The sequence below is a fragment of the Tachyglossus aculeatus genome, chromosome 17 (assembly GCF_015852505.1).
Source record: "Tachyglossus aculeatus isolate mTacAcu1 chromosome 17, mTacAcu1.pri, whole genome shotgun sequence".
Classification (NCBI taxonomy): Eukaryota; Metazoa; Chordata; class Mammalia; order Monotremata; family Tachyglossidae; genus Tachyglossus; species Tachyglossus aculeatus.
In genome coordinates this window covers 56,150,280-56,163,508 of record NC_052082.1, presented here as the reverse complement: position 1 = coordinate 56,163,508, position 13,229 = coordinate 56,150,280, and the positions used below count along the sequence as shown (strand labels likewise).

Below are 13,229 nucleotides of genomic sequence, written 5' to 3'. Positions count from 1 at the left end.
AGCGCTTACTGTGTGCGGAGCACTGTACTAAGCGGTTGGGAAGTACAAGTTGGCAACATATAGAGACGGTCCCTACCCAACAAGGGGCTCACAGTCTAGAAGGAGCTTGTTTTTTGGGCAGAGATGAGATTCCCAGGCCTCTCCCACTGGCCAGTTCCAGGCAGCCCGGATGGACGCGGCTCTGCCCAAGGGGATGGTAAAAGAAGAAGAATCCGGAAAAGAACCTCCCCTCATCCTCCTGTCCCACAGAGTAACTCACTCCTGTTTGAGCGTCGGACGAAAGCCACTTTATTGAGCGAGAAAGATCTCTGGAGCGCCAACCCCGCTCCCTCCGGCCCCACAGTCCCCGGGGTCCCCCCTGCCTGGGGGGCCAAGATGGGGGCGATCAGCCCCCCGTATCTGGCTCAGTCAGTGGACCCCAGAAGCTGAGCTCTAAGTAGCCACGACTCCCTTCGAGATCTTCAGCGAGGGTCTCCTGGGAAAGGGAAGGAGATGATGTCAGGGGGTCAGTTGGCAGGGGGTCAACTGGGTGGACTTGATCGGCGGGGTTCTGGGCCAGACTGGGTGGGATCGGAAGCAGCGTGGCTCAGTGGAAAGAGTACGCGCTTTGGAGTCATGGGTTCAAATCCCGGCTCTGCCAATTGTCAGCTGGGTGACTTTGGGCAAGTCACATCACTTCTTCTAGACTGTGAGCCCGCTGTTGGGTAGGGACTGTCTCTATGTGTTGCCAACTTGTACTTCCCAAGCGCTTAGTACAGTGCTCTGCACACAGTAAGCGCTCAATAAATATGATTGATTGATTCACTTCTCTGGGCCTCAGTTCCCTCATCTGGAAAACGGGGGTGAAGACTGTGAGCCCCCCGTGGGTCCCAGACTGAGCCCCTTCCTTCCTCTCCCCCTCGTCCCCTTCTCCATCCCCCCCATCTTACCTCCTTCCCTTCCCCACAGCACCTGTATATATGGATATATGTTTGTACATATTTATTACTCTATTTATTTATTTTATTTGTACATATCTATTCTATTTATTTTATTTTGTTAGTATGTTTGGTTTTGTTCTCTGTCTTCCCCTTTTAGACTGTGAGCCCACTGTTGGGTAGGGACTGTCTCTAGATGTTGCCAATTTGTACATCCCAAGCACTTAGTACAGTGCTCTGCACATAGTAAGTGCTCAATAAATACGATTGATGATGATGACAACCTGATCACCTTGTAACCTCCCCAGCGCTTAGAACAGTGCTTTGCACATAGCACTTAATAAATGCCATCATTATTGGTGGGGGAGCAGGGGGTTCTGGGAGTCGAATGAGGCGGTGGACGAAGAGCAACGCTTGGTATGCAGTAAGACTTAATATCTTTTATCTTGTTGTCAGTCTTCCCCTTCTAGACTGTGAGCCCATTACTGGGTAGGGACCGTCTCTATATGTTGCCAACTTGTACTTCCCAAGCGCTTAGTACAGTGCTCTGCACACAGTAAGCGCTCAATAAATACAACTGAATGAATGAATGAACTCATTTAATCAAGACCGGTTTTTCAAAAAGCAAACGAGGAAAGGCTAAGGGGTTTGGGAGGCTGAGACCGGGAGAAGTGAGTCCTGAGGTAAGCCCGTGGTGGACAGGGAATGTGTCTCCCTGCTCTGTTGTACTGTACTCTCCCAAGCGCTCTGCACATGGTAAGTGCTCAGTAAATACCACTGACTGATACATTAGGTTTACCGAGTGTAACAAAGAAGCTGCATCATTCCATTGTTCCGTTGCTCTTGAAGAGCTGAGAGGAAATAGTCTTTGACTGAGAAGCATGGGCCTAGTGGAGACAGAAGGACCTGGGTTGATGATGATGGTATTTGTTAAGCGCTTACTATGTACAAAGCAGTGTTCTAAATGCTGGGGGGATACAGAGTGATCGGGTTGTCCCACATAGGGCTCACGGTCCTCATCCCCATTTGACAGATGAGGGAACTGAGGCCCAGAGAAGTGAAGTGACTTGCCCAAAGTCACCCAGCTGACAATTGGCGGAGTCGGAATTTGAACCCATGACCTCTGACTCCAAAGCCCGGGCTCTTTCCACTGAGCCACGCTGGATTCTAACCTGGCTCTGCCACTTGTCTGCTGTGTGATCTTGGGCAAGTCACTTCACTTCTCTGGGCCTCAGAGGCCTCCCCTGACTAAGCCCTCCTTTCTTCTTCTCCCACTTCTTTCTGATTGTGTTGACTTATGTAAATATCTGTAATTTTATTTATTTATATGAATGTCTGTCTCCCCCTCTAGACTGTAAGCTCATTATTGGCAGGGAATGTGTCTGTTATATTGTACTCTCCCAAGGGCTTAGTGCTCTGCACACAGTAAGCAATCAATATAATAATAATAATAATAATGGTATTTGTTAAGCGCTTTCTATGTGCAAAGCACTGCTTTAAGCGCTGGGGAGGTTACAAGGTGATCAGGTTGTCCCACGGGGGGCTCATAGTTTTAATCCCCATTTTACAGATGAGGGAACTGAGGCCCAGAGAAGTGAAGTGACTTGCCCAAAGTCACACAGCTGACCGTTGGCGGAGCCGGGATTTGAACCCACGACCTCTGACTCCAAAGCCCGGGCTCTTTCCACTGAGTCACGCTACAACTGATTGACTCAGCTACCTCATCTGGAGAGGAGAAGCAGTGTGGCTCAGTGGATAGAGCCATACGGGCCTGGGATTCAGAAGGACCTGGGTTCTAATCCAGGCTCCCCCACATCTGCTGTGTGACCTTGGGCAAGTCACTTCACTTCTCTGTGCCTCAGTTACCTCATCTGTCAAATGGGGATTAAGACTGTGAGCCCCACATGGGACAACCTGATCACTTTGTATCCCCCCCCAGCGCTTAGAACAGTGCTTTGCACATAGTAAGCGCTTAACAAATGCCAACATTATTATTATTATTATTATTATGTGGGACAGGGACTGCATCCTACCTGATTAACTGTATCTACCCCAGAGTTTGGGACAGTGTTCGGCACATAGTAAGCGCTTAACAAGTACCATAATTATTATTATTGTTAAAGAGGGGATTAAGACTGTGAAGTCCCATGTGGGATAGGGACTGTGTCCAATAATAATAATAATAATAATAATAATGGCATTTATTAAGCACTTACTATGTGCAAAGCACTGTTCTAAGCGCTGGGAGGTTATAAGGTGATCAGGTTGTCCCACAGGCGGCTCACAGTCTTCATCCCCATTTTACAGATGAGGTAACTGAGGCCCAGAGAATAATAATAATAATAATAATAATGGCATTTATTAAGCGCTTACTATGTGCAAAGCGCTGTTCTAAGCGCTGGAAGTGAAGTGACTTGCCCAAAGCCATGCAGCTGACAATTGGAGGAGCCGGGATTTTAATCCATGACCTCTGACTCCAAAGCCCGTGTTCTTTCAACTGAGCCAAGCTGTTTTTTGTATCTACCCCAGTGCTTATTACCATGTTGGCACATAGTAAGTGCTTGACAAATACTATAGAGGAACAAAAAAAAGATTGCAGCAAGAGAGATTTCAGTGAGACTGCAGGAAACGTTTCCTAACTGTCGGAGAAATACACGTTGGGAGTCTGTGGAGACCCCCACCTTGGACGGCTGACCTGGAGATGGGGGTGGAGGGAAGGGGGTTGGATCCAAAGACCCCCTCAGGTCACTCCCAGCTCCAGGATTCACGGATCCACGGAGGCTCTGTTGTGACCTTTGGCAAGTCACTTCACGTCTCTGTGCCTCAGTTACCTCATCCGTAAAATGGGGATAAGAGTGTGAGCCCCATGTGGGACAGGGACTGAGCTCAAGTGCTCAATACAGAGCTCTGCATATAGTAAGCATGCAATAAATGCCATTGATTTTATTCATATTAACGTCGGTCTCCCCATCTAGACTGTAAGCCCTTTATAATATTAATTATCATCATCATCAATTGTATTTATTGAGTGCTTACTATGTGCAGAGCACTGTACTAAGCGCTTGGGAAGTACAGATTGGCAACATATAGAGACAGTCCCTACCCAACAGTGGGCTCACAGTCTAAAACCATATATAATATTAATTATGGTACTTGTTAATAATAATAATAATAATAATGATGGCATTTGTTAAGCACTTACTATGTGCAAAGCACTGTTCTCAGCGCCGGGGAGGATACAAGGTGATCAGGTAGTCCCACGGGGGGCTCACAGTTTTAATCCCCATTTTCCAGATGAGGTCACTGAGGCCCGGAGAAGTGAAGTCACCCAGCTGACGATTGGCGGAGTGAGGATTTGAACCCATGGCCTCTGACTCCAAGCCCACTGAGCCACGCTGTGCTTACTGTGTGCCAAGCACTGTTCTAAGCACTGGGGTAGAGACAAGTTAAGCTGGTCGGACCCAGTCCCTGGCCACATGGGGCTCACACTCTTAATGGGCAGAGAACGTGTCTGCTAATTCTGTATTCACCTGTCTATCATCATCAATCATATTTATTGAGCGCTTACTATGTGCAGAGCACTGTACTAAGCGCTTGGGAAGTACAAATTGGCAACATATACAGACAGTCCCTACCCAACAGTGGGCTCACAGTCTAAAAGAATACGTGTGTATATATGTATATATGTGTGTCTGTATATATGTGTATATATATACATATGTCTCTATGTGTTGCCAACTTGTACTTCCCAAGTGCTTAGTACAGTGCTCTGCACACAGTAAGTGCTCAATAAATACGACTGATTGATTGATATATGTTTGTACCTATTTATTACTCTATCTATTTATTTATTTTACCTGTACATATCTATTCTATTTAGTTTAATTTGTTAAAACGTTTTGTTTTGTTCTCTGTCTCCCCCTTCTAGACTGTGAGCCCGCTGTTGGGTAGGGGCCGTCTCTCTACGTTGCCGACTTGGACTTCCCAAGCGCCTAGTACAGTGCTCCGCACACAGTAAGCGCTCAATACAATTGATTGATTGATTGGTCGGACCCAGTCCCTGTCCCACATGGGGCTCACACTCTTAATGGGCAGAGAACGTGTCTGCTAGTTCTGTATTTGGGACAGCGCTCTGCACGGAGTGAGCGCTCAATAAATACGACTAATTGACGCGAATATCCCGCTTGGGTTTGGACCCTCCCTTGACCAATGCTTTCGGGGTACTTGGAGGGGGACGGGGGGGAAAAGAGGGGGTGTAGCGGGCCTGGGCAGGGCCGGACTCTCACCTCCATCCGTGGCTGGCAAGCAGATGTGCCCACACCCGTTGCTGACGCATCGTTCGCCCACATCGCAGTCCCAGTCTCCGGTGCACAGTTCCAAGCACGACCCTAATCACGGGAAGAGACGCCGTCAGGGTGGCCCCACTTCCACAGAGAGAAGCTCGCTCTCTTCCTCCCTTCCAGGCCCTGCTGAGAGCTCACCTCCTCCAGGAGGCCTTCCCAGACTGAGCCCCTTCCTTCCTCTCCCCCTCGTCCCCCTCTCCATCCCCCCCATCTTACCTCCTTCCCTTCCCCACAGCACCTGTATATATGTTTGTACAAATTTTTTACTCTATTTTATTTTGTTAGTATGTTTGGTTTTGTTCTCTGTCTCCCCCTTTTAGACTGTGAGCCCACTGTTGGGTAGGGACTGTCTCTAGATGTTGCCAATTTGGACTTCCCAAGCGCTTAGTACAGTGCTCTGCACATAGTAAGCGCTCAATAAATACGATTGATGATGATGATGATGATTTATTAAGCACCGACTAAAGCACTGTTCGGAGCGCTGGGGAGGTTACAAGGTAATCAGGTGGTCCCACGGGGGGCTCGCGGTCTTCAGCCCCATTTTCCAGATGAGGTCACTGAGGCCCAGAGAAGTGAAGCGACTTGCCCAAAGTCACACAGCTGACAGGTGGCGGAGCCGGGATTTGAACCCATGACCTCTGACTCCAAAGCCCGGGCTCTTGCCACTGAGCCGTGCTGCTTCTCCAGAGAACCGGGCTACACCCGGAGAGAAATTTCACCTTGGTAACTCAAATCCTCCTCCCTGCTCCTTACGGGCGGGGAGCGTGACTGCTAATTCAATCAATCAATCAATTGTATTTATTGAGCGCTTACTGTGTGCAGAGCTCTGTACTAAGCACTTGGGAAGTACAAGTTGGAAACCTATAGAGACGGTCCCTACCCAACAGTGGGCTCACAGTCTAGGCTAATTCTGTTGTATTCTACTCTCCCAGGCACTTAGTACAGTGGCTCTGCATGTAGTAGGCGCTCAATATATACCATGAATTGATGGATTCTTAGACTGTGAGCCTGATGCTCTGAGGATCTTGTATCTACCCCAGTGTTTAGCACAACGCTTAAACCAATTCCGGTTATTATTATTCTGCGGAAGGAGCCAGTGTTAAGTCTCAGCTGGATTGGGCACAGGCCTGGGAATCAGGAGGGCCTGGGTTCTTCATTTATTCATTCATTCAATCGTATTTATTGAGCGCTTACTGTGTGCAGAGCACTATACTAAGCGCTTGGGAAATACAAGCTGGCAACATATAGAGACGGGCTCTACCCAACAAGGCACACAGGAAGCACTTAAATACCATAATTATTTGGAGAAGCAGCACAATTTAGTGGAAAGAGCATGAGCTTGAGAGTGAAAGGTTGTGGGTTCTAATCCCGACTCCGCCACTTATCAGCTGTGTCACTTTGGGCAAGTCACTTAAGTCCCCTGTGCCTCAGTTCCCTCATCTGTCAAATGGGGATTAAGTCTGTGAGCCCCACATAGGACAACCTGATGACCTTGTATCTTCCCCAGTGTTTAGAACAGTGCTTGGCACATAGTAAGCGCTTAAACAAATACCATTATTATTATTAATGATAAAGTTTTCCAGGAGCTTCCTTCAGCCTCCACCCCTGCCCAAACTTCGAGTCCTGTTTTCATTCATTCCACTGTATTTATTGAGCGTTTCCTGTGTGCAGAGCACTGTACTGTGAGCCCACTGTTGGGTAGGGACCTTCTCTATATGTTGCAAACTTGTACTTCCCAAGCGCTTAGTACAGTGCTCTGCACACAGTAAGCGCTCAATAAATACGACTGAATGAATGCATGAATATACTAAGCGCTATCCTTGCTCTGCCAACTGTCAGCTGTGTGACTTTGGGCAAGTCACTTCACTTCTCTGTGCCTCAGTTACCTCATCTGTAAAATAGGCATTAGGACTGTAAGACCCCGTGGGACAACCTGATCGCCTTGTAACCTCCCCAGTGCTTGGAACAGTGCTTTGCACATAGTAAACGCTTAATAAATGCCATTATTATTATTAAGTCACTTAACTTCTCTGTGCCTCAGTTACCTCAACTGTCAAATGGGGATTCATTCAATTGTATTTATTGAGCGCTTACTGTGTGCAGAGCACTGTACTAAGCGCTTGGGAAATACAAGTTGGCAACATATAGAGACGGTCCCTACCCAACAGTGGGCTCACGGTCTAGAAGATGAAGACTGCGAGCCCCCGTGGGACAACCTGATCGCCTTGTCACCTCCCCAGCGCTTAGAACAGTGCTTTGCACATAGTAAGCGCTTAATAAATGCCATCATTATTATTATTATTGGGAAGTCCAAGTCAGCAACGTACAGGGACGGTCCCTGTCCAACAAAACGGACTCACAGTCTAGAAGGGGGAGACAGGCCACAAAATAAATTTAGGAAGGTGAGGTGGGGTGGTGGTGGGGGGCTGCCGGGGGTGTCAAGAGGAAGGTCAGAGGTCTAGGAGGCCTTCCCAGACTGGGCCCCCTCCTCCCCCTCCCCATCCCCCCCGCCTTACCTCCTTCCCCTCCCCACAGCACCTGTATATCATCATCATCAATCGTATTTATTGAGCGCTTACTATGTGCAGAGCACTGTACTAAGCGCTTGGGAAGTACAAATTGGCAACATATAGAGACAGTCCCTACCCAACAGTGGGCTCACAGTCTAAAAGGGGGGAGACAGAGAACAAAACCAAACATACTAACAAAATAAAATAAATAGAATAGATATATGTACAAATAAAATAAATAAATAAATAAATAGAGTAATAAATACGTACAAACATATACATATATACAATATATACATTATGTATATATGGATATAATAATAATAATGGCATTTATTAAGCACTTACTATGTGCAAAGCACTGTTCTAAGCGCTGGGGAGGTTACAAGGTGATCAGGTTGTCCCACGGGGGGCTTACAGTCCTAACCCCCATTTTACAGATGAGGTAACCGAGGCACAGAGAAGTTAAGTAATAATAATAATGATGGCATTTGTTAAGCGCTTACTATGTGCCAAGCACTGTTCTAAGAGCTGGGCTAGATACAAGGTCATCAGGTTGTCCCACGTGGGGCTCACAGTCTTCACCCCCATTTTACAGATGAGGTAACTGAGACCCAGAGAACTTAAGTAATAATAATAATGATGGCATTTGTTAAGTGCTTACTATGTGCCAAGCACTGTTCTAAGCGCTGGGATAGATACAAGGTCATCAGGTTGTCCCACGTGGGGCTCACAGTCTTCACCCCCATTTTACAGATGAGATAACTGAGGCCCAGAGAAGTCAAGTTACTTGCCCAAAGTCACACAGCAGACATGTGGCGGAGCCAGGATTCGAACCCACGACCTCTGACTCCAAAGCCCATGCTCTTTCCACTGAGCCACGCTGCTTCTCTAAGTGACTTGCCCAAAGTCAAACGGCGGACAATTGGTGGAGCCGGGATTTGAACCCATGAACTCTGGCTCCAAAGCCCAGGCTCTTTCCAGTGAGCCACGCTGCTTCTCATATGTATATATGTTTGTACATATATATGTTTGTACATATTTATTACTCTATTTTATTTGTACATATTTATTCTATTTATTTTCCTCTGTCAATACGTTCTGTTCTTTTGTCTTTTCTATCTCTGTTTTCTTGTTTTCTCGTTTTTGCCTCATCTTAAATCCCAGCTCCGCCAACTGCCAGCCGCGTGACTTTGGGCAACCCACTTCACTTCTCTCGGCCTCAGTTCCCTCACCTACAAAATGGGGATGAAGACTGTGAGCCCCCCGTGGGACAACCTGATCGCCGTGTAACCTCCCTAGCGCTTAGAACAGTGCTTTGCACAGAGTAAGAGCTTAATAAATGCTTTCATTTATTATTGTTATTATTCTGTGTCTCCCCCTTCTAGACTGTGAGCCCGCTGGTGGGTAGGGCCCAGCTCTAGATGCTGCCGACTTGGACTTCCCAAGCGCTTAGTACAGTGCTCTGCACACAGTAAGCGCTCAATAAATAAGATTGGATGAATGAAAGGTGAGGGTTCCGGGTGGGCACCGTTGGCAGGACTCACCCCTGGGCTGCAGGGCCCGCTGGGCCGCCCGCAGGCCGGGCCCGGGCAGGAGGACCAGGACCAGGAGGAGGACGAGGAGGCCGCGGCGCTGCAAGGCTCTGCTGGGCTCCATCCTGCCGGCAGGTGGCACAGCTGGCACAGCTGGCACAGTTGCCACGGACACGCATTTATGCCCCTGGCAGGAGGCAGAAAGGGGGCGGGGCCAACGGAGGGGCGGGGACAAGAAAGGGGGCGTGGTCAGGACAAACGGGAGGGACCAATGGAAGGGCGGGACTGGGAATATGGGCGGGGCCAACGCAGGGGGCGGGGCCGGGGAAACGGGAGGGACCAATGGAGGGGAGGGACCGGGAAAGTGGGCGGGAAAACGGGAGGGGCCAGTGGAGGGGCGGGGCCGGGGAAGTGGGCGGGGCCAACGCAGGGGCGGGGTCGGGGGAGACGGGAGGGACCAAGGGAGGGGCGGGGCTGGAAAAATAGGCGGGGCCAATGCAAGGGGCGGGGCCGGGGAAAAGGGAGGGACCAATGGAAGGGAGGGACCGGGAATATGGGCGGGGCCAACGCAGGGGGCGGGGCCGGGGGAAACGGGAGGGACCAATGGAGGGGAGGGACCGGGAAAGTGGGCGGGAAAACGGGAGGGGCCAGTGGAGGGGCGGGGCCGGGGAAGTGGGCGGGGACAACGAAGGGGCGGGGTCAGGGGAGACGGGAGGGACCAATGGAAGGGCGGGACGGGGAAAGTGGGCGGGGCCAACGCAGGGGGCGGGGCCGGGGGAAAGGGAGGGACCAATAGAGGGGCGGGACCAGGAAAGTGGGCGGGGCCAACGCAGGGACGGGGCAGGGAAAAATGGGAGGGGCCACTGGAGGGGCGGGACCGGGAAAGTGGGCGGGAAAACGGGAGGGGCCAGTGGAGGGGCGGGGCCGGGGAAGTGGGCAGGGCCAACGCATGGGGCGGGGCCAGGGGAGACGGGAGGGACCAATGGAAGGGCGGGACTGGGAAAGTGGGCGGGGCCAATGCAAGGGGCGGGGCCAGGTAAACGGAAGGGACCAATTGAGGGGCGCGACTGGGAAAGTGGGCATGGTCAACGCAGGGGGCGGGGACTGGAAACGGGAGGGACCAATGGAGGGGCGGGACCGGGAAAGTGGGCGGGGACAACTCAGGGGGCGGGGCCGGGAAAACGGGAGGGACCAGTGGAGGGGCGGGACCGGGAACGTGGGCGGGGCCAACGCAGGGGGCGGGGCCGGGGGAACAGGAGGGACCGATGGAGGGGCGGGATCAGTAAGTGGGAGGGACCAACGCTGGGGAGGGGCCAGAAAGACGGGAGGGACCAATGGAAAGGCGGGCCCGGGAAAGTGGGCGTGGCCAATGCGGGGCGGGACCAATGAATGGGCGGGGCCGGGAAAGTGGGCGGGACCAACGAAGGGGGCGTGACCAGGGGAACGGGAGGGACCAATGGAGGGGCGGAACCAAGAAAGCGGGCGCGGCCACGGAAAGGGGCGGGGCTAAAATGGGCGTGGTGCGTGGGAGGGGCGTGGCCAGGACGGGGCCGGGCCAATCGGGGGGAGGGCGCGGGGCCAGGCGAGGTGATTGACGTGATGGGGGCGGGGCCGAGAGAGAGGCACGTGACGCAAGGGGCGGGCCCGAGGCGTGTCCATTCATTCATTCAATCGTATTTATTGAGCGCTTACTGTGTGCAGAGCACTGTACTAAGCGCTCAACATCAAACCCGGCCCGCCCACACGCCGCCACTTTCCAGCGCTTAGAACAGTGCTTCGCACATTGGAAGCGCTTAGCAACTGCTGTCATCATTATTACTATTACAAACTGTTTATGGCATTTGTTAATAACAATAATTCATTCATTCATTAATAATGATGGCATTTAATAAGCGCTTACTCTGTGCCAAGCACTGTTCTAAGCGCTGGGGAGATTACAAGATGATCAGGTTGTCCCACGGGGGGCTCACATTAATCCCCATTTTACAGATGAGGAAACTGAGGCCCAGAGAAGTTGTGACTTGCCCAAAGTCACACTCATTGAAGCAGCGTGGCTCAGCGGAAAGAGCTCGGGCTCTGGAGCGCTTAGTACAGTGCTCTGCACACAGTAAGCGCTCAATAAATACGATTGATTGATTGATTGACTGGAGTCAGAGGTCATGGGTTCAAATCCCGGCTCCGCCACTTGTCTGCTGTGTGACTTCGGGCAAGTCACTTCACTTCTCTGGGCCTCAGTTCCCTCATCTGTAAAATGGGGATGAAGACTGTGAGTCCTCCGTGGGGCAACCTGATCACCTTGTATCTCCCCCAGTGCTTAGAACAGCTCTTGGCACATAGTAAGTTCTTAAAGTCATCATCATCATCATCATGATAACAATCACTGCCCTCGAGAAGCTGATAATCGAACGGAGGACAGAAACTCGGTGTACACTAGAAGAAGCTCCTTGTCTACTTCGATTTGCACCACGGCATCCTCTGACCGACATTTATTTTTAATGTGCTTTGCACATTAAAGTGCTTAGTAAGTGCTTAATAAATGTCATCATCATCATCAAATACCATTATTATTATTAAAGGGATTTAGAGAAATAATAATGATAAATTATTGTGGTATTCGCCTAGCGCTTACTATGTGCCAGGCACTGTACTAAGCACTGGGGTGGATACAAGCAAATCGGTTTGGACACAGTCCCCGTCCCACGTGGAGCTCCCGGGCTCAATCCCCATTTTACAGATGAGGTAACTGAGGCACGGAGAATAATACTAATACTAATACTACTAATAATAATGGCATTTATTAAGCGTTTACTACGTGCAAAGCACTGTTGTAAATGCTGGGGAGGTTACAAGATCAGGTTGTCCCACGGGGGGCTCACAGACTTAATCCCCATTTTACAGATGAGGGAGAAGTGAAGTGACTTACCCAAGTTCACCTATCCCCTACATTTCTCCTCTGAGGCCCACCCCACCTAACAGTTCTCCTCTAGCTGTTCCTTGCCCATTCCTCTCAGACCCTGTCACCAAATGTCATAATGACCCGTTGGCAAGAATGCCGGCCAGGAAATCAAGTGACAAGGATGTGAGTCGTACCTTCGACAGACCTTGGGGAAGTTACCTAACCTCTCCGGATTTCTGAGCCGGTTTGACAGAAAGAGGCAATACTCCCCGCCCCTTCCTTCCTCAGAAGTTTGATGCAAGGACAAATGAGAACATTAATATGAAATAACTTCGGGAAATAAACCCGCCAAATAAATTATGGGATTAGACTCACCAATCCCTTCACCGGCTTCCTATTTACCTTCCAAAGACAATCCAAGTTTTCACCCTCCCCTTCCGAGCTGCCAACGTTCCACTCGGTTTATTAATAATAATAATAATAACGATAATGATGGCATCTATTAAGCACTTACTACATGCAAAGCACTGGTCTAAGCGCTGGGGAGGTTACAAGGTGATCAGGTTGTCCCTCGTGGGGCTCACAGTCTTCATCCCCATTTTACAGATGAGGGAACTGAGGCCCAGGGAATAAATAAATAAATAATAATGGCATTTATTAAGTGCTTACTATGTGCAAAACACTGTTCTAAGCGCTGAGGAGGTTACAAGGTGATCAAGTTGTCCCATGGGGGGCTCACAGTCCTCACCCCCATTTTACAGATGAGGTACTGAGACCCAGAGAAGTGAAGTGACTTGCCCAAAGTCACCCAGCTGACAAGTGGCGGAGCCGGGATCTGAACCCACGACCTCTGACTCCAAAGCCGGGGCTCTTTCCACTGAGCCACGCTGATCTCTTATCTCTCTCTCTTTTTTATTTTTATTTTTATGGTATTTGTTAAGCGCTTACTATGTGCCAGGCACTGATTTAAAAACTGGGGTAGATACAAGCAAATCATCATCATCATCAATCGTATTTATTGAGCGCTT

General features: G+C 50.0%; 1 protein-coding gene across 1 annotated transcript; it reads right to left on the bottom strand.

Annotated features, from left to right (window-relative positions):
• Positions 1 to 264: 264 nt before the first annotated feature.
• LOC119939729 (protein Wfdc21-like) lies at positions 265 to 9,457 on the bottom strand. The gene is made up of 3 exons (XM_038759912.1): positions 9,318 to 9,457; positions 5,204 to 5,305; positions 265 to 475 (listed from the first exon to the last, which is right to left on the bottom strand). Exons 1-3 carry the CDS (start codon positions 9,427 to 9,429, stop codon positions 462 to 464), a joined length of 228 nt encoding a protein of 75 aa, XP_038615840.1. The 5' UTR covers positions 9,430 to 9,457; the 3' UTR covers positions 265 to 461.
• Positions 9,458 to 13,229: the final 3,772 nt, after the last annotated feature.

Bases quoted from the DNA above. Each gene is read 5' to 3' on its own strand.
- LOC119939729 (XM_038759912.1), bottom strand. From the start codon at position 9,429: ATGGAGCCCAGCAGAGCCTTGCAGCGCCGCGGCCTCCTCGTCCTCCTC. The intron at 5,306-9,317 runs GTGAGTCCTGCC...TCCCGTGATTAG, and splicing joins GCGGGCCCTGCAGCCCAGGG to GGTCGTGCTTGGAACTGTGC.